The sequence below is a fragment of the Plectrocnemia conspersa genome, unplaced genomic scaffold, assembly GCF_051122295.1.
Source record: "Plectrocnemia conspersa isolate PC_06_02 unplaced genomic scaffold, ASM5112229v1 ptg000011l, whole genome shotgun sequence".
In the NCBI taxonomy this organism is placed as follows: domain Eukaryota; kingdom Metazoa; phylum Arthropoda; class Insecta; order Trichoptera; family Polycentropodidae; genus Plectrocnemia; species Plectrocnemia conspersa.
Window position 1 is genome coordinate 13,134,626 of NW_028277175.1, and position 27,585 is coordinate 13,162,210.

A 27,585-nucleotide genomic window follows, 5' to 3' on the forward strand; every position below is an offset into this window, starting at 1 on the left:
GATCAGAAACTATAGTTAATTATAATTTACATATTCCAAAAGGATATCATATCATAAATAGTATGTAATGTGCCAAATAATTATATACGTAAAAACGTATATAATTATTTGGCACATTACATACTATTTATGATAGGGAAATTGATTAAGTCCATCTCAAAAGTAAAACAATATTTTACAAATAACTTTTCATTTTACAATTAACTACAATTTAGTGCAAAAATAATGAATAAAAAAGTAAAGCGGAACATTAATCGAGACCTTGCACTAAATATTTTCGCCAACTAATGGCAAATAACGATCGCTTGCATTAATACCGTTCAAGTGCTACAATTTTTTTTCATTCCTATTCAACATACGTTTCCGAGCATATTGCTTATGGCGTCTACACCTGACTCTGTGTTTACTGTTACCTAATTATTATGCTTAATTACTATTGTTCACGGTCCGTTCACTTTTCCCATATCCGCACGCCTCCCCTTCTATCAGTGGCACTAAACATTTTTAATAAAATACTATAGACACAAAGGTCTATCACAATTAAAATAATGCATATATAATTATAATTATCCTATCGATACATCATAATATCTAATAATATATTTTATATATTGCAGCTTCAAATTTTTAAATACATCCCTGATTTTAATCTTTGTAACACACAAAAATAATATATTTAAAAAAATAATAACAAAACACAGTTGATAATCAAACACGGTTGACGATCACTGAAAATCACCAAATATGGGCTAGTAGCAAAAATCGCGTTTTGGTCGTTCAATTTTAAAAGCGAAAAATTAGTACGTCGGTCAGCGATTCATTATTGAAAATTAATGCAAATAACGTATACGTAACTATTATACACGCGTATTACGTTTACTTTAACTAAATGGTTAACTGTGTGCAATATTAACGAGCGTAATGTAATCTAAACTAATTTACAATACTTCAAAATTCATATACATATGTATTATTATATATATATATTTTTTTAATCTCAAATGTAATATTATAATTATTGATATTATGTACATTATGATGTTGGCCATAAACATAAATTTATTAAACGTATTGTTTCCTGGATGCTTGAAGCTGAGAACAAAACATCTCGTTAACCATTTAAGGCGATCTTTATTGAGACCTTCAACATATGACTCAATCTTACGGTATCTTGTCTATATCTGTATTGTTATATGATTATTTAAGATCCAGTTTATTATAAAAGCTATATTTGAAGCAACGTCTAGTATTGATAATAATATTGTCTTATTAAAAAATTATGGATGATTTAAATACAGTGGAACCTCGACTTATGAGTGACTTGAGTAAGGAGTGTTTCAAGATACGAGAAATGTCTCGATATACGAGCAAAAACCTATTGCGTAACTAAAAATTAATCATTAATTTAGGTAGTGCATCAATACCATTTTAATTGTCAATATCCATTTCAATGGGGAAAATTAATTTGACATACGAGTAATTTGAGTTACGAGCTCGTAAGTCAAAGCACCACTGTATGCAGAATCTAATCATGAATAGAAATTGAGAATTAAAAAATGTTGATAAATAAACAGATTTATTTAGTAATAAAATCTTAATTAACCGATAGTTTAACATTATCTAAATGTTATTTTTTCTATAGAATTATCTAAAAAAATATTTTTTAATATATACACATATGTCTACGATTTTTATGAAAAAGTCATATTTTTAAGCGGCTTTTTATTTATATTGCATATTTCTCCTAAAAGGCGTTTAACTACAACATATTATTGTAAATCATTTGGACGTTGAATAATTAAAAAAATATAGGAATCAAGAGCGAGCGGTTATTAATAATAGTTTTACATATTTTTTATGCTTGACTCCTTACGATCGAAAGGCCCGATAATATAAGCGCGTTTGTATCAATACTTTGACATAAATATTTAGTGTACTTCTATATTTTTTCAGATCCGAGGACTGTTTATATTTTAGGCTCGCTTCACTCCGCCACCGCAGCTCGCAGCATTAATCATTGATTTGGATCTTTCTCTGTGGATTCAGATCCCAAAGGGGTGAGATGGTGATGGATGAGTCCCATCGTAGTTTGTGGTGCGGAACGAAGAGTTGCGCTCGCAGAACATTGGCAATAGCGGTGCTCGGTGGCCATGCAAGGCCGACGACCTTAAACTTGCCGCCATACTTACACGAACAATTAAACACCACCGACAGTATTCGTTTGCTTCCGTAACACTATGCCGCAAACAACAAAGCGCATTGCATACTTTACGTGCCGCGATGATTGCGCGAGTGTTGAGCGCATGCGCGCGCGAAAATTGAGTAATTGAGTTAAAAAGTATATAAAATTGGAACATAATTTGAAGACATGGTCCAAGTGATATTCGGAAAGTAAAGATACAATTAATTTTTTATTTGGCTGGTAGCACTGCTGTTTTAGTAGGGGTACGCGTGATGTGACACGCTTTAGTTTATCAACGTTTAGCCGTAGCAATATTATGTTTGTTTCAAATTCCTGTGTCGATTCCTAATTTACGCTAACAGCAAAGAGAGAAGAGACTGTTGCTGAAATTCTACAGCAATTTGTTTCCATTAACAAATCATGTACAAAATTCAAAAAGGGTGGAAGACTATTCCGTTAAGCTCATTCAAAGTCAATCCGAAAGAACCTTATGAGGAAAAAGTGTGTAGAATATAGTAAATCTGTTTGTTCAAAATGTGAGGTATTTAAAAAAAATATTTAGTTGAAATGTGATTTACTTTAATTATTGTACATTTAATATTAATTTTAGATATATAATATTTCTAATATATAATTTTATTTATTTTCGAAAGATGTATCTCTGGTATACTTATTTATTTATATTTATGTTAAATCTTTCGCATAGTTCTATATACTATATTTCTACTCATATTAAAAGTGACAATAATTAAATTTTAGTTATAAATGTTTATATAAATATTATAGAATAAAAAATACGTAAATACTGCACTACTCTTTTAGTCCCAGATAATTTGGCCTAACATATGACTCAAACTTAACTTTTTGAACAAAAAAATAAGATATATTTTTCATATTTATTTTCTTAAAAAAATAAAATATATTTAAATCAAGTTTGATTTAAGAAAAACAATTTAAATTTTTGTTTTTTTAATTCAAGTTTGATATAAAAAAACAAAATTTTTGGATAGTAACAGAAAAATAACATTGCATTATTTTCCTATGAAAAACATACTTTTGTGCAATTTTTACAGAGACGTTTTTTAAAACATAGTTATTGATATTTAGCACCAATTCTTAGTGAAGCATATTTCGTTAGCTATTTGGATAATAATATGTCTGAATGAAGATAAAAGTGTACGAATAGTAGAAAGAATTTATGCAATACCTGCTTTTGTTTTCACTTCGCCAGCCATCCTTACCATAAAAATGGGCGCGTTAATTTCTCTGTTACATAACAGTATTACTACCGTTAGATTTGCCTGATATAAAGAAAATATATCTCTTTTTTGTTGCGCATATACAAAATACAAACATACCGAACATTTGTTAACTTGCGCTGAAATATCAGCCTGTGGAATTTTCGCATAGGTTGAGTGGACTGATATTTTGGTCCTCTTGGACTAAAGGGGATAATATTAGTCTATTTTGACACCTTACTCTTATACAACTATTTTGGTTAGTCCTCTATAATGAGCATCATTTTATTCTACGCTATTGTTTTTAAGCAATGTGGATGTTGTCGTTTTCGTAGTTCTAAGCCATGGAGATATCATTTTCAAAAGATAAGATACTGATTTTCGGTACTACCGGTATTTTATTTTTGCAATTTTATCCCTAATCCCTAGTTGTGATCAAGAAACTCATTCACAGGCATGTTAAAACATAAATAAAGAGATGTTTTTCAGGTATGAAGCATTAATTCCAAAATAAAATGTTTTAAAATATTTTTTTAATCTTATTTTCCGAATATTACATTTTTTATTTCCCGTTGTATCCCAACATACGTATGCCCAATACGTTACACCGGGTTACATCTGTACCAGCTGAGTAACATATGCATACAAGTACAATATACAAGTATAAGTAATACTTGCCAGACTATTCAGTCTAAGAATCGGTGACATGTTTATAACTAATTTTAAATTATTATATGTATTATAATTTATAATACGGTTTTTTAATAATTGCGCATTTTAATAAATAAAACTCAAGTATGCTGATGTGACCTCTGTATTACTAGTCCAGACTCTGAATATGAGAAAATATACGAAATAGGTTTTTTAATTAGCAAAATACTTTTCTTTGCAATAATAGAATATACTATTGAAAAAAGAATTTAATGCGTCGCTTTTTATTAAATAACATACGTATAATAATTCCCTTTCGTGTAAAAAAATATTTTACTTTCAAAATTACCAGAAAAATTTTGGCCATTTTTGCCAAAATAAAATAGATTGGTGTTATGAGCAACTTAGATTTTTGATTTCTCTATGCATCGTCTTTTGAATATATGATATACCAGGGTTGCTGATTTGCATAACTCACTTTTAAGTATAGCAAAAAATTAGGCTCAGTAAAGTTTTAAGTCCTAAAATACATTAAAACCGACACTTAGCTTAAAATTCTACACGCTCTTGATGACTGGATTATTTTAGTCATAATTGAGATTTGTGTGAGAATAGTATCAGAAATTTGAAATTTAATAAGAATTATTTATGATTGATTATGTGACTAGAACTATTATATTACCATAATTAAGATTTATTATAACTATATCGTTGAATATATCAATTATTATGATGTAATTGATTAAAACGAAAACCAGAAAAATACAATCAGATTTGATAAAAAAATATATTTATTATATTGTATTTATAATATTATATTATGATATATTATATCTTGCAAAAGGCACACAACTTAATTAAAGCACTGTATGTATGCATGCTATATTATGAATAGTCTATGAATACTTCTCTTGTAGTTCTATTTATATTTTTTATAGAATTGTTGATATAATATCATTTGGGAAGTTTTTCATTCATGAACTTAGACTAGGCAATAAAAATTGTTGGCAATGGTGAATTTGCATAAATAAGTGTTTGTTTTGACAGAAGTTCGTTAGCAAATAATAGTCATTCCGGATATCCATGTGCATTGAAAGCTGCACGTAACTGTAAACGTTTCAAATTCAAATGTGTTGGCGGCGAAAGTGGGAATTTATTTTATCTTCTAAGCTTAACAAATACGGTCGTATTAGCATATAAAATAAGGCTTAAATTTTTCTTCGTATGGAATTTTAATAGCACGCAAAAAGTCATCGCCTGAGGTCAAATTTTATGCGGCTATTAGTAGAAATCAAAAGTCTGATAAACAAGGTAATTTGTAAGCTTATAAAATTGGATATTTTACATGAATTGGTCGATTTCTACTTTTTAAGTTATTTAATCATAACTGATTGTTTGTTTTAAAATAATTAAACAACTATATAAACTTGTGTAAATAAGAGTTTAACTTGAAGCATAACGTATCATACGCTATAAAATATTATTATTATTATCTAAAGAATAGCTCCACAAGTTATATTAAACATTAAAATGAAACATAATAATTCTCAATTTGCTGTTCATGAATAATAATTGAGAAACTTTGCTTCGAAAGAAGCAACTATGAAAGCGAAAAATAGATACGAATTATTAGCAGTAAGAACTGCATCGTCTGAAATTCTTAAATCAAATTAAGAATATTACTTTTTAAACATTGTGATCACTTTTAAATCAAAGTGATATTATCACTAGCTTTGAGAAGAACCACTTTGTTTTAAAAATGATATTTAAAATAAACTATGAAACAATTTTTTTATTTAAAAAAAAAATATTTGGACAGAAAAAGGGAAAAACTTGTGAGTCATAAAGTATGTATATTATCTGCTGGGAATTTTTATATTAGATTGGTCGCAACACGAGGTGTGTTTCTAAAAAGTCTACAATAATTTATTTACCGGCGCGTTAAAAAGCGATTAGAGGTGAAATTCGTTTTTCGCATCACGTGTCAATAATGATCTTCTTTATGGCGCTCGAAGAAAGTTAAGTGGAAGCTTTTAATCTGTTTATCACATTTAAAATGATAAACGATATAGGCATTGTACCTCAAGATACGACCGTTTAACAGTTACTCAATTGGCAAACACGAAACAAAAAAGCGGTTCCAAAAGAAGAATATCAAACCCAACGTTAGAGGTCTCATCTATGTTTTTTGCCGTCAAAGCAGCGTTTAAGAATTTTTACGTCAAAGGCTTTTGCTTGCTTTGAATAATTTGCATACTTTAATAGACACTTCCTACGGCAGAACAAAGCGTCGAAATACTGTTGTGAGTTTTGCACCTCCGCACGCCATACCAATATGGAATGTCGAACCACGCGTGCTTCAAGAGCAGATTTGAGTCAATTAAAAATTTAAAGATCAAATGAAAACGATAAAGGGTAATGTCTCGAGACTCACCAAGTAGCAGTCGATAGGTTTTTCCCTGGATCTGGCGTAAGCTCTTTGCAGTTCAGTCTGTTTGAGGGCATGTGCAATGTGTAGGGCACTGGCGTCAAATCTGCCGTATTGATGAGATGAAGGTGTAGTCGGATGTGGAGGTTCATCTCTAGGAGATCTTGGCGAAACAGGACCACCATCGTATCCGCTGCCATTGGTGTGCGATCGGTTGATAACACCTGGAAATTTATTGTTTTGTAAAATTTCCTCTAAAACAATTAAAAAGAATATTATAATACATGTACACGTGAAAATGATCTGGTATATCACATCATATTTAAACTGTTCTTCCGTAGCTTTGACCACAATGGACATTTTTTATGGATTTGCTTAAAAGTCGAGAGTATTTTAGGGATCTAAAGTTATTTATTCCTAAGATGCAATAGTGCTGACACGTATTCATATTTTCCAAAAATATATTAGATAAGTTAGTTAAGTATAATACATCTCAGAGACGAGACGTTGCGTCATCAACAATTTCACAGATTGGATAATTGCTTTAGTTGCAGTAGGCAACATTTAAAATTATATTTTTAATTAATATACATTATATTTATATTGTACGTATTTTTTACATACTGATTAAAAATATGAATCCATATTATTAAGTAGGTATTAAATGGATGCGAAGTGATAAGATAAGAGTTAAAACGCATTTCTCCAGCATAAAGTTGCTCATAAACATATCGTATAATTTAAGTGGATACACGCATCAATGGTAACTATTATATATTGATAAATTTCTAATCAACTTTACTTTCTTGCTTTGAAGGGGTCACCGATTTTAGGGTCAGGTATAAGTAATGATGGGCGGAAATTACGTAAATTAAATTTAATAAGATACAGCTGTTACAGTGTTTTCGTTAATGGTTTTTAGTTAAAATTATAGTAATTAATAATAGTAGTTGAATTTTTAATTTAAAAACATTATTAATATATTTATTATGTATTTTTTACTTTTATATATATTAATTTAGGACTAAAATTTTGTGATTAGTCAAAATTTCATGTATAAAATGCATAATATAAAATGTTTAATTATATAAAAATGTATTTTAAATAAATAACATTTTTTTTTAATATTAGGCACATTTTGTAATACTTACATAAAAATTTAAAATTTAACATTTTTTTATGAAAAATCACTAGGCATATTTTTAAAGCTATTTGTATACATCAAAATATATTTTTCTATTATAAAAATATATTTTTATAATCTAAGTAACGTTAAATAAATTAAATATTAGGCATACCGTTTATTATGGGCGAGCTTAACAATATATAAATTATTTTTTATTTATTTTTTCTTTGTAATAATATTTCTTAAGTCTAGTAACATAAAAATTTGCTTCCAAAATATATTTATAATAACTTAAACAATAATAATAAAATTACGTTGCGGTTATATTACGCCAAATGGATATAAAAAAGCAAAAATAATTGCACAAATAAGCACTTAATAAACTGAAATTGTCGGTAAATAGCTCTATGACTTGGCCTATAATATTTTAAGTTTTTCAACTTTAATTTATACATAACAAATGAATTTATAAAAAATATTTTAACGAGATATTAAAGAGAAAAACTTGTGCAACACATAAACAAGGTATTATAACTTTATGAGTTCACAAGTCATTGGCATATTATGTTATAATACTCTTTTAAATCAGATCTATAGATTATAATTATATACATGTACATATGCACATATCTATTTTTAAGCTAGTATCTATAAAAATCTTTTATTTGATATAGTTTTAAGATATTTGATTTATTTTTTGTATTTAGTTGTTAATGTTCTATACACGTGTTTAAAAATAAATAAAAATATTTTACTTTTAATTTCTATGAACAACTAGGCTATGGAAATTATTTCAAAAGTGTATTTATGAATAATGCACGTATACACCACTTACGCATTGGTAATATTATATATGTAAAACTTAACGCTGTAATACAATTAGAATAATTTTAAATACATTCAAAACATTATTTTATCACACCATTAAAAGGGGATTGTAATTTATCTTGCACGTTGGTAGCACTGTAGGCTATTTCGCTATGCATAGTTTTCATTGTTACCATGTACTTCGTTTATTTTTATACTGTTTTCTGTATACATCGGGCCTAAAAGTTCAGCAACCAACAATACACGATTTGTCGATAGATGTGTTGCAAAAAAATCAATCACCGTTTAACAAATTTCTTGGCGTCTCTGCGTTTGAAATTTGACATTTGGACCGTGTCCGCGACGTGACCGCGCGCGCGCGCGTTGGGTTGCCAGCGTAGAAAAAGCGAAGCGCTCCGCATGAATGGATTTGGCGACCATAAACCGCGGCGGTAAATCGGCTTCGATATAAAATTACACTCTCGCTGCTTTTGATGAATGGCACGAGACAGGAAAAACCTGTATGCGAATACAAAATGGCTCTAACGCTCGCCTCACGACCGATCCGCATATTTTTTTCTCGATCGTCATCACTTCCGCCCACGTTTCATAAATGCCATCATGACCCAAAAAGTATGTTAATATGTGAGAAAAATTCGATTGCATAAACGCATTAGGGCGGAGTCGTAACAAATTGAATTGCATACACAGTCGGAATATAAATCATTTTTTTTACATAAGACTAGTTCGTTTTTTACATAAGAGCGTCAATAATTATTTGAAAGGTCCAAATTGTTATGATCGCATTCTTTTTGAATCGTTATAATTTTTTTTGTTATTATCCGAAAATGTTTTTTGCGAGTAGAAGAAAGTTGTGGTTTGTAGTTTCAGATATTATATATAATTATTATATAGTGCAGCGTTTCCCAAATTATGGTCAGCATTCTGGTAAAAATAATATGTCACATAAATAAAATAACTATTAAAAAAACAAATTCAAAGCAAAAAAAAAATATATATAATTAATAATTATAATATATTATTTAACTTAATGCAATCGTCACAAAGAAAAAATGGGATAACTTTAATATCAGTAATTATATTGAATAAAGCAAATATTGCGTCTAAAATTTAAATTTATACTAGATATAAATTTATTAATTTAAAACTTCACCTCAAGAATATGTTAACTGATATTTTTATCGAAAATAAGTAATAATAACTACTATGCTCTTTCAAATGAACACACTTGCATTTCTCAAAGTCGGCTAGAATGTATAGAATCAGTAAGTGAAGATTTGATCTTTTCCATAGGGTCAAATATACCATTTACGAAAAGAATGTGTTTAACTACATTGTTACCATGTTCTTATTACAAATGTATTTTGACATTTGCTTAAAGGCAGGTTTAAGTGTTTTTTCTATCAAAAACGATGGAAAAGAAGAAAAGTTATCTATGCTAATAAAAAAATCGTCAACTATCTATAAGGAAACAGGGATTTTTAAATTAAATACCATTGAACAGAATACGATACAGGTGATTTTCATGTTGTTTTAGAATTAACTACAGCTTCCTTATAAAAAATGCATATTTAATGCGCTGATATTTATAAATAACTTATCCATCTCTCTGTTTAACATTGCTATCATTATCTCTACCCTAAAACTTCATAGATAATGTAAAGAATATAAAAAACCGGCTACAATATGTAAAATTTAGGTAATAATAAAATAGTATCTTTATATATTTTACACGGTTGATAAAATGATTTTTCTACAATATTTTATTACCGTTATAAAGCTATTGACACATAAAATTAGCATATTCATAGTAAATACATACATTTGTACACATGTCATTAATCGTTCGAGTAAGCAAAATGTCAACGAGAAACCTAGGCATATTAACATACAATATGACGTAATATACCGCTATTTTATTTTTATATTTGATCTCATCTTTAGAAGCTATCTAATTTTTTAAATTGATAGGTAGCTTATAATAACAAAAACATTAAGGCTAAAAGTACTAGAAACTGATATATAAAACATTTTTTTTATAATTGGAGCATACGATGATTAGGTCAAATTTTATGGCGAATATAATTTTTTTATATATATAGAAGTATGTATTTATATATAGAAGGCAAATTTCTCCTCTTGAAGAGTGGGTTTTCTGATTTTCTTTATTGATGTTTTATTCTCAAACTACAATATGATATATAAAGCGGTGGATTCTTTACCAAAGTTTGGACGTTTTTCATAGAATAAAATGGAGATTACCTGATGTATATTTTTAAGTATTATTGAGAAATTTTATTCACTGTGATCTATCAATAGATACGTTTCTATTTATTTGATTTCATGTCACTCTAGTGAAATGAGCCTAAATTAATTTTTATTGTTAAAAATAATTTGCGGTTAAATCAATGTGACGCTTTCAATGCTTCAAAAAAAAAAATTTCGCCATGCAAAAATATAACAATCGTTATTTTTATATTTTTAAAAATGTATATAATCACCATTCTGCACCAAAAAATCAATTCTGCGGTTAAGAATCACTGAACACGAAAAAAGGAAAAGTATCGAGTGAAACCGTAGTTAGACGGTGCGTAAATCTAACCACCACGTGGAAGAGATCATTATGAGAAAATCACGGTGCTTCTGAATGTGCATTCGAGTGCAATGCCCATGCAATTTCATATCGCCTAATTAGCGTTGACAATTGGCCTATCTGGGAGAATAATAATTGAACTATAGAAGGTGAAAGTCAAATGCAATTTGTAATGGTTGCTACCATGCTGATTTTCCGTTTCGATTGCACATTGGATGCACTGAAATACGTTTTCTAATCGATTGTGCCCATGAGGTATTTTGTAATGAAAAGATGATCTTTGCCGGAATCTTTTTTTTCTCGATTATCTAACCAAGATATAATACAATTGGAATGGTCAATGAACTTGTTTTTAAATATACGATCGCGGTTGCAGGTGACCGCAGTGTCGATTTCAGGTGAAACTTATGTAACAGTAAATTTTAGTGCCTTTAACTATATATAAAACATGAATTACTATATGCATATATTAAATACAGAATTAAAACGACTTGTTATGTCTGTTGCATAATTTTAACATTTCATCTCGATGCCCTTGTTAAACGTGAGACTTAAGATTATTCAACTGATCCATTTCCGTTCCGTTAAAAGAATTCTTTGTGAATGGTGAAGTGACCTTCTGTCAAAAACGTAAGTGCTGCATAAGTGGAATTGTGCTAACGTAAACGGTGTTGACCCATTGATACTGTATTTTGTTTTAACAGTACATTCATGGAACGATACGTGAGATACATTGCTAACTAATGGGTTCAAATCCCATATGACCCTACTATACTTTTAGTTTAATTTTCCTTTCCTAATCTATGAAATTATTTAACTGTTGTGTTATTGTATGCGACTTGCGATTATTTATACGCAGAAATGAACGAGTTTTATGTATTACAAAATAATATTATTTTTAGATATTGTGGATGAATAAGAAAAGTTTAGTGAAAAGATCGATTGCGTTGCATTGTTTCATTGTGCGTTCCTTTGTGCAATTATCATACTAGATGAGTGGTATGATAGGAAAGAGTGAATTTTTTGTTGTTTGTCAGTGAACCGAGCAAAACCGAACTAGCGATTTGCATAGCGGCAGCGGTAGGCGACTCAGTTTCACTTTCTTCTAGATTTCACCGTTCCGTCTTAAACTAGTTCGAGAGATTGCTGTTAAGAGGTTAAATATGTTTTGTAGCTTAAGAAAATGAACTTCTACCGTATTGTATATATGCTTAAATATAATGTGACTGTTTACGGTATTATTAATGAGTAAACGTAATTAAATGATAAATATTTTGTAATATTTAAAAAAAGAATGACTAAATGATGAAAAAATCAATAATAGTAGATTAAATATACTGGCCATACACGCGCAGATCTATCCGTCGCGGGTGTCTGGCAGACAAATCCGATCGTGTATGGTGAGAAAATACACAGATTTGTCTGTCTGATGTCTATGCTCAGAACGAACGGATCGGACACGGACACGCAGATCTGACAGTTTAACAATTAAGGTCGTTTTTAAGACTAATCCACTTAAAACAATCAATATGTTTATAGTGAAATAAGCGAAGGTCTAAATATTGGATACATTTTTGATAAAAACAAATACGTTTTATGTACATACATATATTAAAACCAAATAAAAATTGATAGTTTGGATTTTCCGTATTTTTTTATTATTCGTACCATTTATCCCTAGCATTAGCCATAGTAAATAGATAGTTTTTTGACGTGGCTCCGTTTATGTTAAAATTTATTGTTTTTTAAATGTTTAAAAAATATTAGATATGAGAAGAAATATTCAACAAATGTAAATTAGTAGCAGTAAATTTTTGGTATTCGATCTGAATTTTCAAAAGCAAAGGAATAACGAAAAATCAAGAACAGTACTAGCTGAATTATATAAATTTAATGTTTTTTATTAATTGTATTATCAGTAATTTCACAACTGGATTTAATGCACAAAAATAAATAAATAATAAATTCAGTTTTATGTGGTTATTCCTAAAAGAAAATCTACAAAAAACAATCTCAAATCCATCTCGAAAATATTTTAAAAAATATATCATTACAGTAAAATCATATCGGAATACATTTATTATTATTTTTGGTAAAGCTATATTTTCACTAGTAAAATCCAAGTACATTTTCACCAGTAGATATATATTTCTACTAGCGAAAATTTAATTTAACTGATAGGGGGTAATATGCTGCTCTAAAATGTCTATAAAGCTCAATTTGACATTTCCGAATAGTTCATTTGCTGTTAAAACCCAAACCTAACCTAATAAAGATCTAAAACTAAGCGAAAGGATAAGTACAGACAGACATCGCATCTCACATATTGATCCATATTTGTCTGCATTTCGATACTACACTAAGTTTTAAAATATGATAGCTATCCTTACCGATATTACTATGGACTTCTAATATAAGAGGAGTAATCAAACCGAATTTTGGTCAATATGAGAGCGCAAAAATAATTATCAATTCTCAGAAGGCAAAAATTCACGTCAAAAGCAATGAAATCGCGTCAGCGCCATCGCAGTGGGAACGCTTGGTAACGAGTTTATTTATTTTCATCAACATTTTGGATATCAATATTTTTAAATCCAAAATTATTTTTTTAATAACAAAACTTGACTAATAATAAAATAAATATTTTTAAATTTCTTACCTCTTAGTTATGTATATTAAAGTATGGGTGTTCAAAGAGAAACAATTTTAATTTTCAATGATAGTTTTGAGGTATTGCAAATCAAGAAACTCATTTTTCGGTCGCGGAGCCCGTCGACGGAACTAAAAATTCGAAGAATTCATTACGAAGGTTGTTTTATGCTTGCTTATATAATTATTAGTGTATACGTCTAATCCTCACACAGATTATGTATATATTTTATTTTCATAGTTAAAACGTACCTAATTAATTTGCAATCCAAATATTTATATTCAGTCAAATCGAACAACGCACAAGAAAAAATAACGAAAATTGTTTTATAAACAACTGTCACGTTGCTGCCGTCCATCTTGTTTTATATTTAAATGCTGATTTTTTATTGGTCGATAATCAGAGCCTCCAATCTAAAACAAAAGAATTGAATACCGGGCTCGGAAATCAATTGAGCAATTATTTTAAATATTATTAAATACTTTTGTTTTATTTACGTGCAACATTACACCGTTCATACAAGGCGATACGATTTAAGGATTAACAAGATCAACGTAGAGCGTTCAAATTCTTATTATTATTATTTATCAGGTAAGCCTCATTATTTTTTAGATGCAAATCATAGATAGTACTATAAATATGTATATATAAAACAAATAAAACGATTCCACCGTAAACACTCTCATCAATAATTTATCTCATACGATCACATACACACAACACACACTCTTATCGTTATCACACACGATTCTCCCTTAGACCGTCATCCTCTGGGTTCTCGTAGGCGGCGACGACACGATTTTATTGCTTTTGACGTGAATTTTTGACTTCTGAGAAGGGATAATTGTTTTTTGCGCTCTCCTATTGTGCAAAATTTGGTTTATATGTACTTTATTCGATTCTCACTCGTAGCATTGTTATAAAAATCTTAATATAAATGCTTGATAATCGAGCGTTTTCACCGCGATGGCACGATTTTATTGCTTTTGACCTGGACTGGAAGCTCACTATATGGCAACACTGAGCAGCAAAAAAAATTTTTTTATGTCTAATTAGAATATTTCGCATAAAATAAGATTTCAAAAAATATGTCGCAACAGTAGCTAATTTTTATATTTATTTGTAACATAGAACGGTTTAACTCGTACCTATTATTATTTATTCATGAAATTATATTACGATGTGAAAAATATATAATATGACATTTTTGTCATGAGGCCCGGAATCATTGTTTTCTCAGGGCCCGGGTTCGCTCTTAGCGGCCCTGGTCCCGATGATGATGTATAGTCTCATCTATGAGGTTCATTTTATGGTTTCTTTACAATATTTACCTAATTATTTCAAATCTGAATATCATAATCATAGAATAAATAGACGCCATAATATTTAAGCATGATTATAGAACCTATGTTGAGTGTTATTATTATAAATTTAATATTTAGTAGTAACATACGTCTAAAAATATATATTTTAATAATTTTTTAAGACAAGTATTAAATTTCATTTTTAAAATACGATTTCACAGTTATACGATACTTGAAACTCGCAGACATGTCCAAAAAAAATATAACAAACTTTGACAAATCAAATAAAGATTCAGAAATTTATTTGTTACTATTGGACTAAATTTATTATTTCATTTTTTTGCAATTTTATTTTTGTTAAAATACGCATATAAAATTATATACAGAATTCTAAAATTCTGTACAGTGTTAATCTTTGAGAAAATCTCATTATACAGATTCTGATCCATTTTTTATTTTGGCATAATAAAGTTAGTTTTATTCTATGACTATATTTAATGTCAAATGAAGAGATTTCTGTATTATAAAAAAATCTTTTTATAATTTTAGAATACTACTTTCATAAATTTGTGTAATAAAAATTTATTTATTATTAGATGTGACATAATAATAAATTGGAATTAATTTTTTATGGTTACTTTATTTATGTGCATTACGTAAAAAATAATTGTAATTGACATGGTGTTAATCGTAGATGGAAAACATAAATTACCAGTCAAATATTTTAATTGGAAATAAAACACAGAAAATGTCTGTTCAATTAAAACTATTATATTACAATAAATTATTCTCAGCTTGTTTATGATAATAAACATACTTTTTAATTTATTCAATATATTTAACGTAATATTTATCCACAAAATAAATTGTTTTTATGCATTTTACTCTAAAGTATCAAACATTTTATATGTCGGTAATTATAACTATTTTATCATTATTGTATTGTATACTTTTTAATATTTGTTTTTAATTTAAAAATCTCTGTTCAGAATCAATTAAATATGATTATTTCAATAATAAATTAAATGAAAAATAGTTCATTACATAATACAGTAATAAAACATAAAGCCTTTTTAGTAACACACTTTCTCGTAAAACTTACGAAACGAATCTGTCTATTAAACACATCTTACGTGGAATAATGTTTATTTAATTATATTAATTGTATTTACATATATTTTATTGAAGCTAGTTCCAAGGTATGAGCTTAAAATAATACACATCAGATTAAAGGCATATAAAAAAATCTCTGAATAATTTAAGTTGATTATGCATGTGTTAAATGGTACATCTTTGCTTCGAAATGATGAAATAAATAATTAACAGTTTATCAAAGAGTTAAAACCAACACAACACGTGTGTTCAGAATACGTAACTGACACAGTGCGTATACCGTGTTGCGAAATAACAGCAAATAACAACGACCAACATTTTGTTTTATCTCTCGACAGTTTCTCACAACTAGTTTTCTATGGTGATGTAATAAAAATAGCGACGCTCTATTAGGAATTTGATACCTGTTGAAGCAAAAACTAACGATATTACGAATCAGAGTGAAAGTGCATATACGCTTTATGACAGTTTCCACCTGTCACATTATGTATTTTTTACATATCTCATTTAAATGCAAAAACTTTGTGCAAATTAGTGAATGTAAGCGATATAAAAATTTATATCTATAGAGAATGATCTCAGTTCGATCGAAACTCACTCTCCATAGCCATGTATAGAATTTTTTTAGAAATCATTTATAATATATATAGAAAGTGTCATTAATTTATTTGATAACATTCTGTCAATTCCATTTTTAAGACTTTAACTATTGTCATTTTTGGTCAGATCTGTCACACAAATTGTCACTATTAGGCGCCATAAAAAAATATTAGTAAAACGCGTGGGATTATTGCCCACGGATTTTGAGCAACAATTTCGACATTTCCTCGACTGGCATTGTTTCCTAATATCCTATTATAGTTGGTTAGAGCGTCTAAATAGTTATCAAATTATTTTTTAGTTGTTAGACAAATATAATACGTATAACACGTGACACTCGTGTATGAGCGATTGACAAATTTATGATTTATGTATTTTCGAAACGAGTTCATTTACTTGATTGATGAGATAAATGGTTTGAGAGCAATACACAACCATTCTACAGTTACATATACGTATATTATTGTTTTTTACAGCTAAGTAAATATTGCTTAGTCACAGTTATTCAATGTGTAGTAAGATTTTCTTGTAATTAAAGTCACTGGAATCTATTTCCCTCTAATGGCATCTAAAACAAGATTAGAAATAGGATAGTGCTATTTATTTTTAATACTGAGAAGATATTGGATGTCTCGCAAATGTTATCATCCCTAGCATCTGGCAAATGGAGGGGTAATTTCCCGTTTTCTCGAAAGGTGCTAGATTTATATTAAGCAGGTTTTCACGATTTCCCATTTTTTGAACTGCTAATTTAGAATATTTTTGTAAAGCATATCTATTTAGCAAAGTAGTTTTGAGAAGAACGAAATTATTTCGTCGCCTAGCCGTTGCTAATGTAGGGCAATTTGCAGCCACAATACAATACAATATACCATATTTCTATCAACTATGGTAGATAATTTATTGATATGATTCGAACCAAGTACTTTTTGAATACGAGTAAATATTTAATGAATAGATTATATCATACGCTTTAGTTTTGTGGAATATATATTATTATTAAAAGATACCGTAATTTTAAACATTAACTTGCTTTACATGTGTATATGTACTCATTTCTCCGATATAAAGTTCGTTATATTTTGAGCTGTTTTCATTACGGAAGGCTCGTACTTCGAAACAACTCCGTGAAAGTTCCATTGTGATTCAAAAACGTTGCAAAGAACAACGAAAAAACGTGAGAAGACACACATTGTATGCAGCACGGGCCGTTGCAAGTGAAAAACTCGTGTGAAAACTTGGCAACTGTTACCACGATTATATGCACTAAAAATCTCAAAAACTCACCGTCAGTCTCGAAAGAAGCTCTGTGGTGCCCTCTGATTTGCTCGTTGACGAAATTCGCACTCCTCGGTACGTTCAGAGCACTGCGAATGCCCACTGAAGAATTATCCAGATGCCCTGGACCTATTCTAGGCACGTGACTACAACAGTAGACCTCTTTATCCTCTTGTCGATGCTGGTTGTTGTAGTAAGTCTAAAAGAAAAGAAAGTCATTTTAAATCGATCATTCGCATCACGTAAATTGGGAAATCGGATCTAGCGAATTCGTGGAATAATTATATACATGTACGACAAAAGTAAGTTATAGGGTCATCGGGCCAAACGCATCTGATGCACTTCCTGATTAAATCTAGACATTTGAGATTAATTAAGAGTCTTTCGACTAGAGAAAGTCGGCGTGAGATGCCCTTAACAGAGGTCAGCCGTAATCACGAGCTGTCATACGTGCTTTCGATCCTGTTATCATATCTATTTACGGCATAATTGTGATAATGGCCTCGGCGAAGGTATGCAACGTATTTGGCATGCTTTAGTAGGTTCAACGTCACCTTAAGCAAGGTTATGGCTTTGTAACTCAACTGAAGAATGATCCTATTTATGTATCATATCAGTTTAAGCGGTGAAAATTTGGTTATTCTGACAAGAGATTGAAGACTAAGAAATGTGTGTCTCTTTTTTGTATCATATAAAAATTAAATAAATACTATAAAATATTCGATATAATTTTTAAATATGTATATTTCGGCAAATGCTAAAAGTTATAGAGTGAAATATTAGATCGAGGTTAAATAGAGCGGAAAAAATTGTTAATCGTTATTTTGATAAATCGATAGATGATTACAGATTTTACCAATGAGGATTAGGTTGTATATTTCAATCTGAACCACTGGATATCAAGTTAAAAAGAATAATGTGATTTTCATTGCGAATAATGAAAATTGAGCAAATTAATACACACAATGTATTTAACTTTCATTTCATAAATTAAAATTTATACTGTGCGACCAATTGTACCTCAACGTTTTCATTTAATCAAACAGTAATTTTCCAGTAAAACATTGAAGAATTTTGCGCTGCGAAGTAAATATGTATAACTAGCGACTAATTAATCATTGAAAGTTTTTATCAAACAAAATAATCATAAGCTTTTTATAATATCGAAATATTTCTTGATGAGTGAATAATTATATCTCAATATTTTTATAAGTATCTAAAATTATTACTATTATATTTTCTATATAGAGAAAGAGAGTTTGAAGTGCTAACACTGGATTTGGCATATTTTATTGTTATCAATATGTTACATTCAATCCACTATGTTACATTAAAATAACTTTTTTTAGTTGTCAACTATTATAACATAGACTTCTTGTCGTTGAACTATTTAATAATTTAATATCCATATCCGTATCTAAGAAAGAGTATATCGGTCGACATTTTTATAAATCTGGTAAATTATTATTTTCAGCTGCATTTCACTTTCAGCATAATCGTTTTCATATTTTAAATAATATAATATATAAAAATATGATCTATTTAATAGCCATAAAATCGATAAGTAAGCAATGAGCAACATTAATAAGCATTTGTGAGAAATTTATTAAAATATTAACTGTTTTTGGGTGTAGTGTAATTTTGAGCTTAAGAATCAATACAGAATTTGTCGAATTTATTATATTTGCAGTAAAAAAATATTATATGATTAATAATTAAAGTATTATGCATTGTGAATCAACAGCAATAGTCATAAAACACCAATTAAGTGATAATTTTAACATTATAAACATCTTTGCATGTTATAACATTAAATATATTTTATCAGTTCTTGATACTATTTATCTACGAAGTTTCGTATGATATTAAGTTACATTAAAACAAATATTACTTAAATACATATAGTAAAACTAATTGCTTAAATTATTCTTAACCAATTTGCATTTTAATATTACTGAAAGATTTCAACATAGACATATATTATAACGTATAAAATACATATGTTAACAAGGTTCTGTGTTTCGACAGTAATACTTTTGCCATGGTCATGAATTTTCACTAATTCTTTTTATTTTACATAAGTTACTGAAAATTTGTAACCATGACAGGATTTGTAAACATGACCGAAATATAAGATAGTGAGTTCTCATCTTGATGAATCCTGAAATTTAATTAATATAAATACTCGCAAAACCGTTAAATAAATATATTATCAATAAGGTTTTTTTCTATATTTCGCATGTTATCTGAGATTAAAATATGTTTTTAAACTTTTTAACCACGTAAATTTTCATATATGTCTATATAAAAATTTTAAAGCCTATTTTGATATTTGTATCTAATGTAAAATTCACTACAATTGTAGTTCGTAAATATTTAAGACATTATTACAATTTATTTTACCAATTGATTGAATTTTCCATGGGTAATAAATATATTATAAAAATCTTTCGGTTAATTTATACTGATTTTAATTTTAATTGTTAAGATCAAGGAGCACAAAGAAATTATTCTGAGATCTCTCAAGAATTATACAAGATATAAGGGTTGCTCCCTAAACATGGGCTCCATAGTTTTATGTTTATATAGTTTTAACAGCACGGGTTTCGTCCTGCCCGTTCCACTGTTACTAATCTTCTGTCGTTCACCAAAACGGTGACAACTTCTCTCGATGCCGGAATTCAAGTAGACGTCGTGTATACAGATTTTGAGAAAGCCTTTGACAAAGTTTGTCATACGTTATTATTAAAAAAATTGTCGAACCTCGGTTGCTCAGATAATTTAACTCGGTTATTTTCGAGTTATTTAAGCAATCGTAGACAGTTTGTAACCTATGGTGGCTGATTGTCAAAATAATATTATATTTTACCCCTTCGGGGGTTCCTCAAGGATCCAATCTGAGACCTCTGCTTTTTGTGTTATTTATTAATGACATAAATACAGCAATTAAAAATTCAAGTTTTATTCTGTACGCAGATGATTTAAAATTATATAAATGAATTCGATCTGTTGCGGACTCCTTCTCTCTACAAAGTGATTTAGACTCTCTGTGGAGATGGGCTTCCGTTAACCGTCTGCCCTTTAGTGTCGGAAAGTGCCATACTGTGTCATTTTCTCGATCCCGTTCGCCATCAGCTTATTTCTACCATCTCGGTGGTAACATTTTGACTAGAGAAACTTCCATTAAAGATCTCGGAATCACTTTCGAGAGCAAATGGAGGTTCTCTCTACACATACACGACGTCTGTGATAAATCTTCCAAGATGCTCGGCTTTGTTATGAGGAATGCCTTTCACTTTGACGATCCGTCAGTTATTCGCATCCTCTATGACACCTTAGTTCGTAGCATTCTTGAATCGGGATCTATAATTTGGAATCCCCGAATAGCCAAATATTCCCTTTTAGTAGAAAAAATTCAAAAAAGGTATTTAAGATACCTTTACAAAAGGACATTTGGTTATTATCCGTTCTTATATCCCAGCGCCTTTCTTTTAGGAGCGTTGGGATATGATTCGCTGAATTCTCGCAGAAAGCTGTATGTCGCTAAGCATTTTTTCAAACTACTAAAAGGTGCTGTCGACAATCCAGCTATTCTCGAGGAATTCCAGTTTTGGGTTCCGGAACATTTTCGAGAATCACGATCGAGACCTCTTTTGATGGCAGTTAGGGCTAGGACATCCGCACTTGCCGACTCGCCTATAGCTGTGGCCATACGGCTCCTTAATACGCTGGCATTGAAAATTGATTTATTTAATGTTAGCTACGAGGATCTGATCCGGTTTATATCTTTTAATTTTAATATTTTATAATTTTTTTTTGTTATGTTTAAGTATTGTTATATTTATTTATATATATACGTTTTATAAATTTATAATTTGCTTTCGACCATCGTGGCGCATTGGGGTAACCTGTTAGGCCACGATGGTCTTAATTTAATCAAAAAAATAAATAAATAAATTAAATAAAAAAATAAATATATTATCATTTTATTTTCTAATGATATGCCTGAATTTTCTCCTGTGAGTCAGTACAGTTTGCAAAGTTGAACTCCCAGATGTTTCCTTTTGTTCCAAATATGAGTTTTACAGATCAGTTGTTTTGTCGAGATGAATTTCCTAGTGGTATCCATTTCCCGTTAAGGGATACTTTGTTAAATATTTTGTTCAGCATAAATGTAACATGAATTAATTTAGTTTTATTTATTCCAATTTAGAGCTCCAAGCTTGGACTTGAGATGATGATAGCACAGTTTTGTATTTACTTTTCCGATCTAAATTTGGAAGCGATCTTAACCTTTCAGATGTGATTAGATTATTAAGAAGATGTTGTGTGGAAGCAGTACCATAATTTTGTAGAGTAGTCCAGGGTGCCACAACAATACTTTTTATTTTAATTGATATGTTTTGCTAACCTATGTACTTGCTCTATTGTACAATGTTTATTTCTAAAGCCATATTGATAATATGGTAAGTGATTAAGTTCTTATATTATTAGTTTGAATATTTTTAATAGTATTTTTGCCATACTAGTAAGATATTTGTTGGTCTGAGGCAATATCGTTTATTCTTTTTCTGGTTTCAGTAAAATTAAATTTTGACCAACCTTCCATTGAGTTGGAAAGTAGTTTAATCTAATTACTGAGTTCAATAGGATGGACATTAATCAGACGACTTTCACTAATGTTATATAAATGTAAATTTTGTTTTTTATGCTATCACTTATAACTAGTGATGCGTAATTTTGAAACTATTAAAGAACAAGAGACTTTGACGCGTTTATAAGCGCGAAACCTCGAGCCATCGTCAAGCATTAAATTAATTAAATATACATTGCATACATAACTTTATCATTTTAATTACATATAAAACATTGTTTATACTAGTCGTTTAATCACGAAATAAATCAAATCGTGTCAGCGTATAAATTAATACATTGAAATTACCTTAAGCGTGAGCTTCGTTCCGCAGACGGCGCATTTGAAGCATCCACTGTGGAAGAACGTAAAGTCCTTCAGAGGTCCGACCCTGTCCACCTGATAAACGACTTCGGCGCACCTCAGACAGGTGCTCTCGTAAAAATTGGGTCTGTACATCATCTTGGCGAATTTTCAATCACTTTGTACGACACGATCGATCATTTCAGCTTTGCACTTTTCGAGTTTTATCACATAACTTGAACTACCTGATTGATGTAATTTTAATTTAGATGCACTAGATATGAATTTAGATGGCTCGCGATTGAACTATGAGTCATATTCTTAATGGTCTGTGAGATCATAACCCGACACGGTTGCACATAAATTTCATTTCTCATTGTTAGTCTCGAGTGAGTGAGTGTTGGTTAGTTTTGACGTAGTAGAACAGGTTTTTTCGTAGAATTTTGCTTCTACAACATCCTGGATGTTTCTTTTTTATATATAGACGAAGCCCTCGGGCGAGGAATTCGCTTGTGATTAGATTTAGAGCGGGCGTTTCTCAAATGTTTTTTAGCAAAATTTATACAGATCATCGCGAAGATATGAATGGCACGCTTCGGGGGCCGTTATGTAAAAAATGTCGTGATAAAAATTATATAGATTAATTGCAGCGATTGGGAAGTGTTTTTTTTAAATAAAATTGGTAATGTGTTTTACCAATCGCGAGATTATTGTCTGCGGTACAGGCTTTTGAAACGAGTCGCACTGTCCTGGTGTTAAGTGTGTCAAGCAAATTCCTTGCATACTTGAAGTTGACCAGACACGTTGCGTTTCCTTCGCGATACACGCTTCTTGTTCACACAGAAACAACTGATGGATATATCGGGAAGTCCGATGAATATGCATTTATAATATTAATATACTAAACAGTGTATATTTTATATCAATCAATAAAATATTAGGAATTTTACGGTCGATTAATTACAGTTACCAATGAGAAGATGTTCAAATATTTATTGGCAAACATTAAACACTACTATATTTGATAATAAATATTTATTTAATGCATATATTTGTTTTGATAAGTCATATGCTTGATGCGAAAAAATAACAGCTGTTTTTTGATATGCTTTAACTAAAGATAAAAAATACGGTTAGCTTATTATTGAAACTGTGATTTTAATATTTCATATTATAACAATATTTAGTAATATGCAGTACTAACAAAAAATCTCTAAAATCAATATTTATCCACTTTTAATAAAACTATTGAACATTAGAGGGGCCCTTAAAAATATTTTTATTTAATTCTTGATTGCTTAAAATGCAATAATATGACTATAATATATCATGTGTGCGGTAGATATGTGACTAACATTTTAGAGGCTAACAATATTCATATAGGAGTGGTTTTAAGGTGGTTTTATCTGACTAGATATAAAAAATGTGTAGTTGGCAACAAATTGATTTTAAGTTTAATTAAACATTACACCAAAAAAGTAATGCTTTGGGATTTGTGGTATATAAAAAGTATTGTAGATATTTAATGAACTTCAGAAAGTTAATTAAATAATAAGAGCTGAAAATTAGTCAACACATTTCAAATTGACAGACTTGAGATAGTGAACAAAAAAGGGATTGTCTCTTACCATGACAACTCACAAGTCACAACCATATGGCAATTTTTTCTCAACAAAAAATAACATGATGTTATCAAGAACTTATCAGATTCTCCAGACCTTGTATCTTCCGACTTTCACTTATTCAGGTTATTAAAAAAAAATTCTAATAAAAAAAATCAATTGCACATAGCTTGCAAAAGAGTGAAATTACAAAAATATCACATATTAGGCAGCTTTTTATTACATTAGCTACTTCCTCAAATTAAGGTTATTAATTTAAGGCAATCCGAACTGATTCGTAGTCAATGATTATAATAATAGTTATTACATTATTTTTTATATCATAAAATTTCATAGTCAAGTACATCATAATCTGAACCTTTCAATTAAAAAATTGCAACACAGCACGGACGCAATTTAATTAATTTAGGCACATCAGAATTGCACTCTGTTACGTTAAATGAGATCATATCATATCACACAATTGAGTAAGTTAGCAATTAGCGAATTAATTACTTGAATATTGCATTATAGCGCTAATCTGATTTAATACCAACATAAAAATAATTGTGTCACGAACAGGATCTGCAGATGAAGACCGTAAAAAGTATGCAAAGGTAACAATGTGCGATTCGCCGTACTTCCGGCGTGTCTGTATTATAAATTAAAAAGAAAAAACCACACAGTCGAGCTCAGTTATAGAGAGCAAATCGAATTGTGCAATAGATTATTGTGACATAAATGTATGGGATTTTTCTTGGGTTTCGCGCTTATTGTTTCAGCGCGTTGACGTTACTTTTGAACCGTGTCGCAAGAGATTATCAAACCGAATGGACATAACAGTCGGTTCCGCGAGCCACCTGTTGATTGTAACTTGGCGAATAAGAAATCTAGTCTTTACTGATTAAAGACTCGATGGTTGAGTGGTTACCGTGTTTTAATTGTCGTCTGAAGGCACTGTTTAATAGGTAAACACTAATTTGTGTTTGAAATGTGTGTTAATATTTATAACCGAGAGTATTCTATGCGACCGAATAACACGAGCGGCTGTGCGAAGACGCCGCTTGTGACTGCCGTTACTGAGGCACAAACAGCCGGCCGCCATGTTGATCAGTCTTGCGGTCAGTGGTGGCGCGTGAAACTTTCTAAAGATGCTGTTTATTGAGAAAAACATTTTCATTAAAAAAAACAATACTATTTACTTATGACGTTTGACTATTGAACACGTTATAAGCAAGAGCTGCGGATATTTCTATATTAAATTTAATAATAGTAATTTGTTTAATAAGTAGTAGATATAAAATAATTACACCATAACTATACGAATAATCAAAGGCCTGTTAAACCTTCAGTTGAATAGTTGTAGCTTTATTATTATTTTAATAGCTGCATGATGGCATGACTATACTTCACTTAAGACAATTTTTAACTTGCAGTATTAGAATAAATGTGTGAAACATATTTTTTACGACACATATACAGTCTAGACGTGACTCGTATGTGACGTCATCAGGAAGAGGTAGACTTTTAGTATTTTACTTTTTAGAGAACAGTTTTTAAAACTACTCTATTTATGAGATCATCCGCTAATAAATTACCATTAACATAAAAAATGTCATTCCATGGCATATTTTGGAACAAAAGCACTTTAATTTGATTATGAGATGAATAACAATGTGTTTCATCGCACAGAAGTGGAAATTGATTTCAATTATAATTCTAGTTGTTCCTTAAACATTTATTGATTAAAAAGGTAAACCACTTTCAACCAGAAGGATACCAGAATATAAATTTGAAGAATATGTTGAAATTATCAACGCTTTGAGTGACGACTTTTTACGAAGATTTGGTGATTCCAAAAAATTGAGACAAGTTTGGCTATAGTACGTGATCCATTTTCAATAGATTTTAATAGTGTACCGGTGGAGCTACAACTTGAGATTATTGATCTGCAGTGTGATGCTAATTTAAGATAATTAGACCGTCGCGGTCGTGAAGAAATCTGCTAATTTTACAACATTCTTAGATTTGAAAAATTCGACCAATTGCTTATTTTTGGATTAATCTCTACATACGTGAACAAATATTTGTATTCATCAAACTCAATAAAAACTCTTTACGATCAAGTATCAATGATGAAGATTTATAAATATATTAACTACAAAATTAACACCGGAAATTAAAAAAAATTTGAAAGATGTTTTACAGTTTCACTTATTTTTTATGTCAAAATTAATTTTTCATATAATAAATAATGTATTCTTAATGTGACCATTTATCAAAAAAGTTTTCCTAGGCCTGCTCTAGAGAGACATCGATGCAGATTCAGGGAGACTCGACAGGCTGACTGAGACTGATCGACACATGAGACATCAGAGCATCACGAGAACGTGACATTACGACGACAATCCCAGCTACTTCATCAGCATTCAGGCGACAAGTGAAGACTCTCTGACTTTCATGCGCTGCATTTGTGATACGACACCGTGGTAACTTGCACCTCTTTAAATAATTTCCGGTCTATTTGACTGAAAAATCGTACCCCTTTGACCTCAAAACCCGGAAATGGTGACCCCCGACGTGATCTAATTATTATTATAATCAATATTTTTTTCTGAATAAGACAGTATTTGCGAATAACGTACATGTATGTGTATTATTTGTAGCTTTTAAGCGTGACAATATTAAAAAACGAGCAAACTGGTAATTAATAGAAATATGAGAGTAAACTTCACGCTAAATACTGTTAATGCATTATTTTCACCCAATCGAGTGGTATATTGCCCGTGGTAATTCACAATAATACTATGTATTATAAACTTTCGCTTTTTAAGAATTTAATAAATCATAAAATATAATTTAATGATTGATTGAAATGCATTGTTTTAGTGTATACTAAATTGGAAATGATAGATTTTTGCAATTTAGCGCAATTATTCATCACGGACGCCACTGGCGCATACCTGTGCGCTGGCTCACCTGCGCATGTCCACCACTGGAGGCAGCGGTCCTCCTCGGGGGCCGCGCATATCGAGGGGCTTACGTAAGTCGAGTGCC

General features: G+C 30.0%; 1 protein-coding gene across 5 annotated transcripts in view; it reads right to left on the minus strand.

Moving 5' to 3' along the window:
- The window catches only part of Hil (peptidase hillarin), a 46,577-nt gene extending 20,961 nt beyond the window's left edge, over positions 1-25,616 (minus strand). The window contains exons 1-4 of one of the 5 annotated variants that reach the window (XM_088198772.1): positions 25,460-25,616; positions 22,934-23,172; positions 18,001-18,190; positions 6,506-6,753 (exon numbers count right to left, since the gene is read on the minus strand). In XM_088198772.1, the coding sequence (XP_088054898.1) occupies positions 6,506-6,753; positions 18,001-18,190; positions 22,934-23,086 (591 nt within the window). In that variant the 5' untranslated portion in view covers positions 23,087-23,172; positions 25,460-25,616. Of the gene's footprint in view, positions 1-6,505; positions 6,754-18,000; positions 18,191-22,933; positions 23,257-25,459 lie in introns of all 5 variants that reach the window. The other 4 variants (XM_088198774.1, XM_088198776.1, XM_088198773.1 and 1 more) reach the window with 4 other exon arrangements.
- Positions 25,617-27,585: the final 1,969 nt, after the last annotated feature.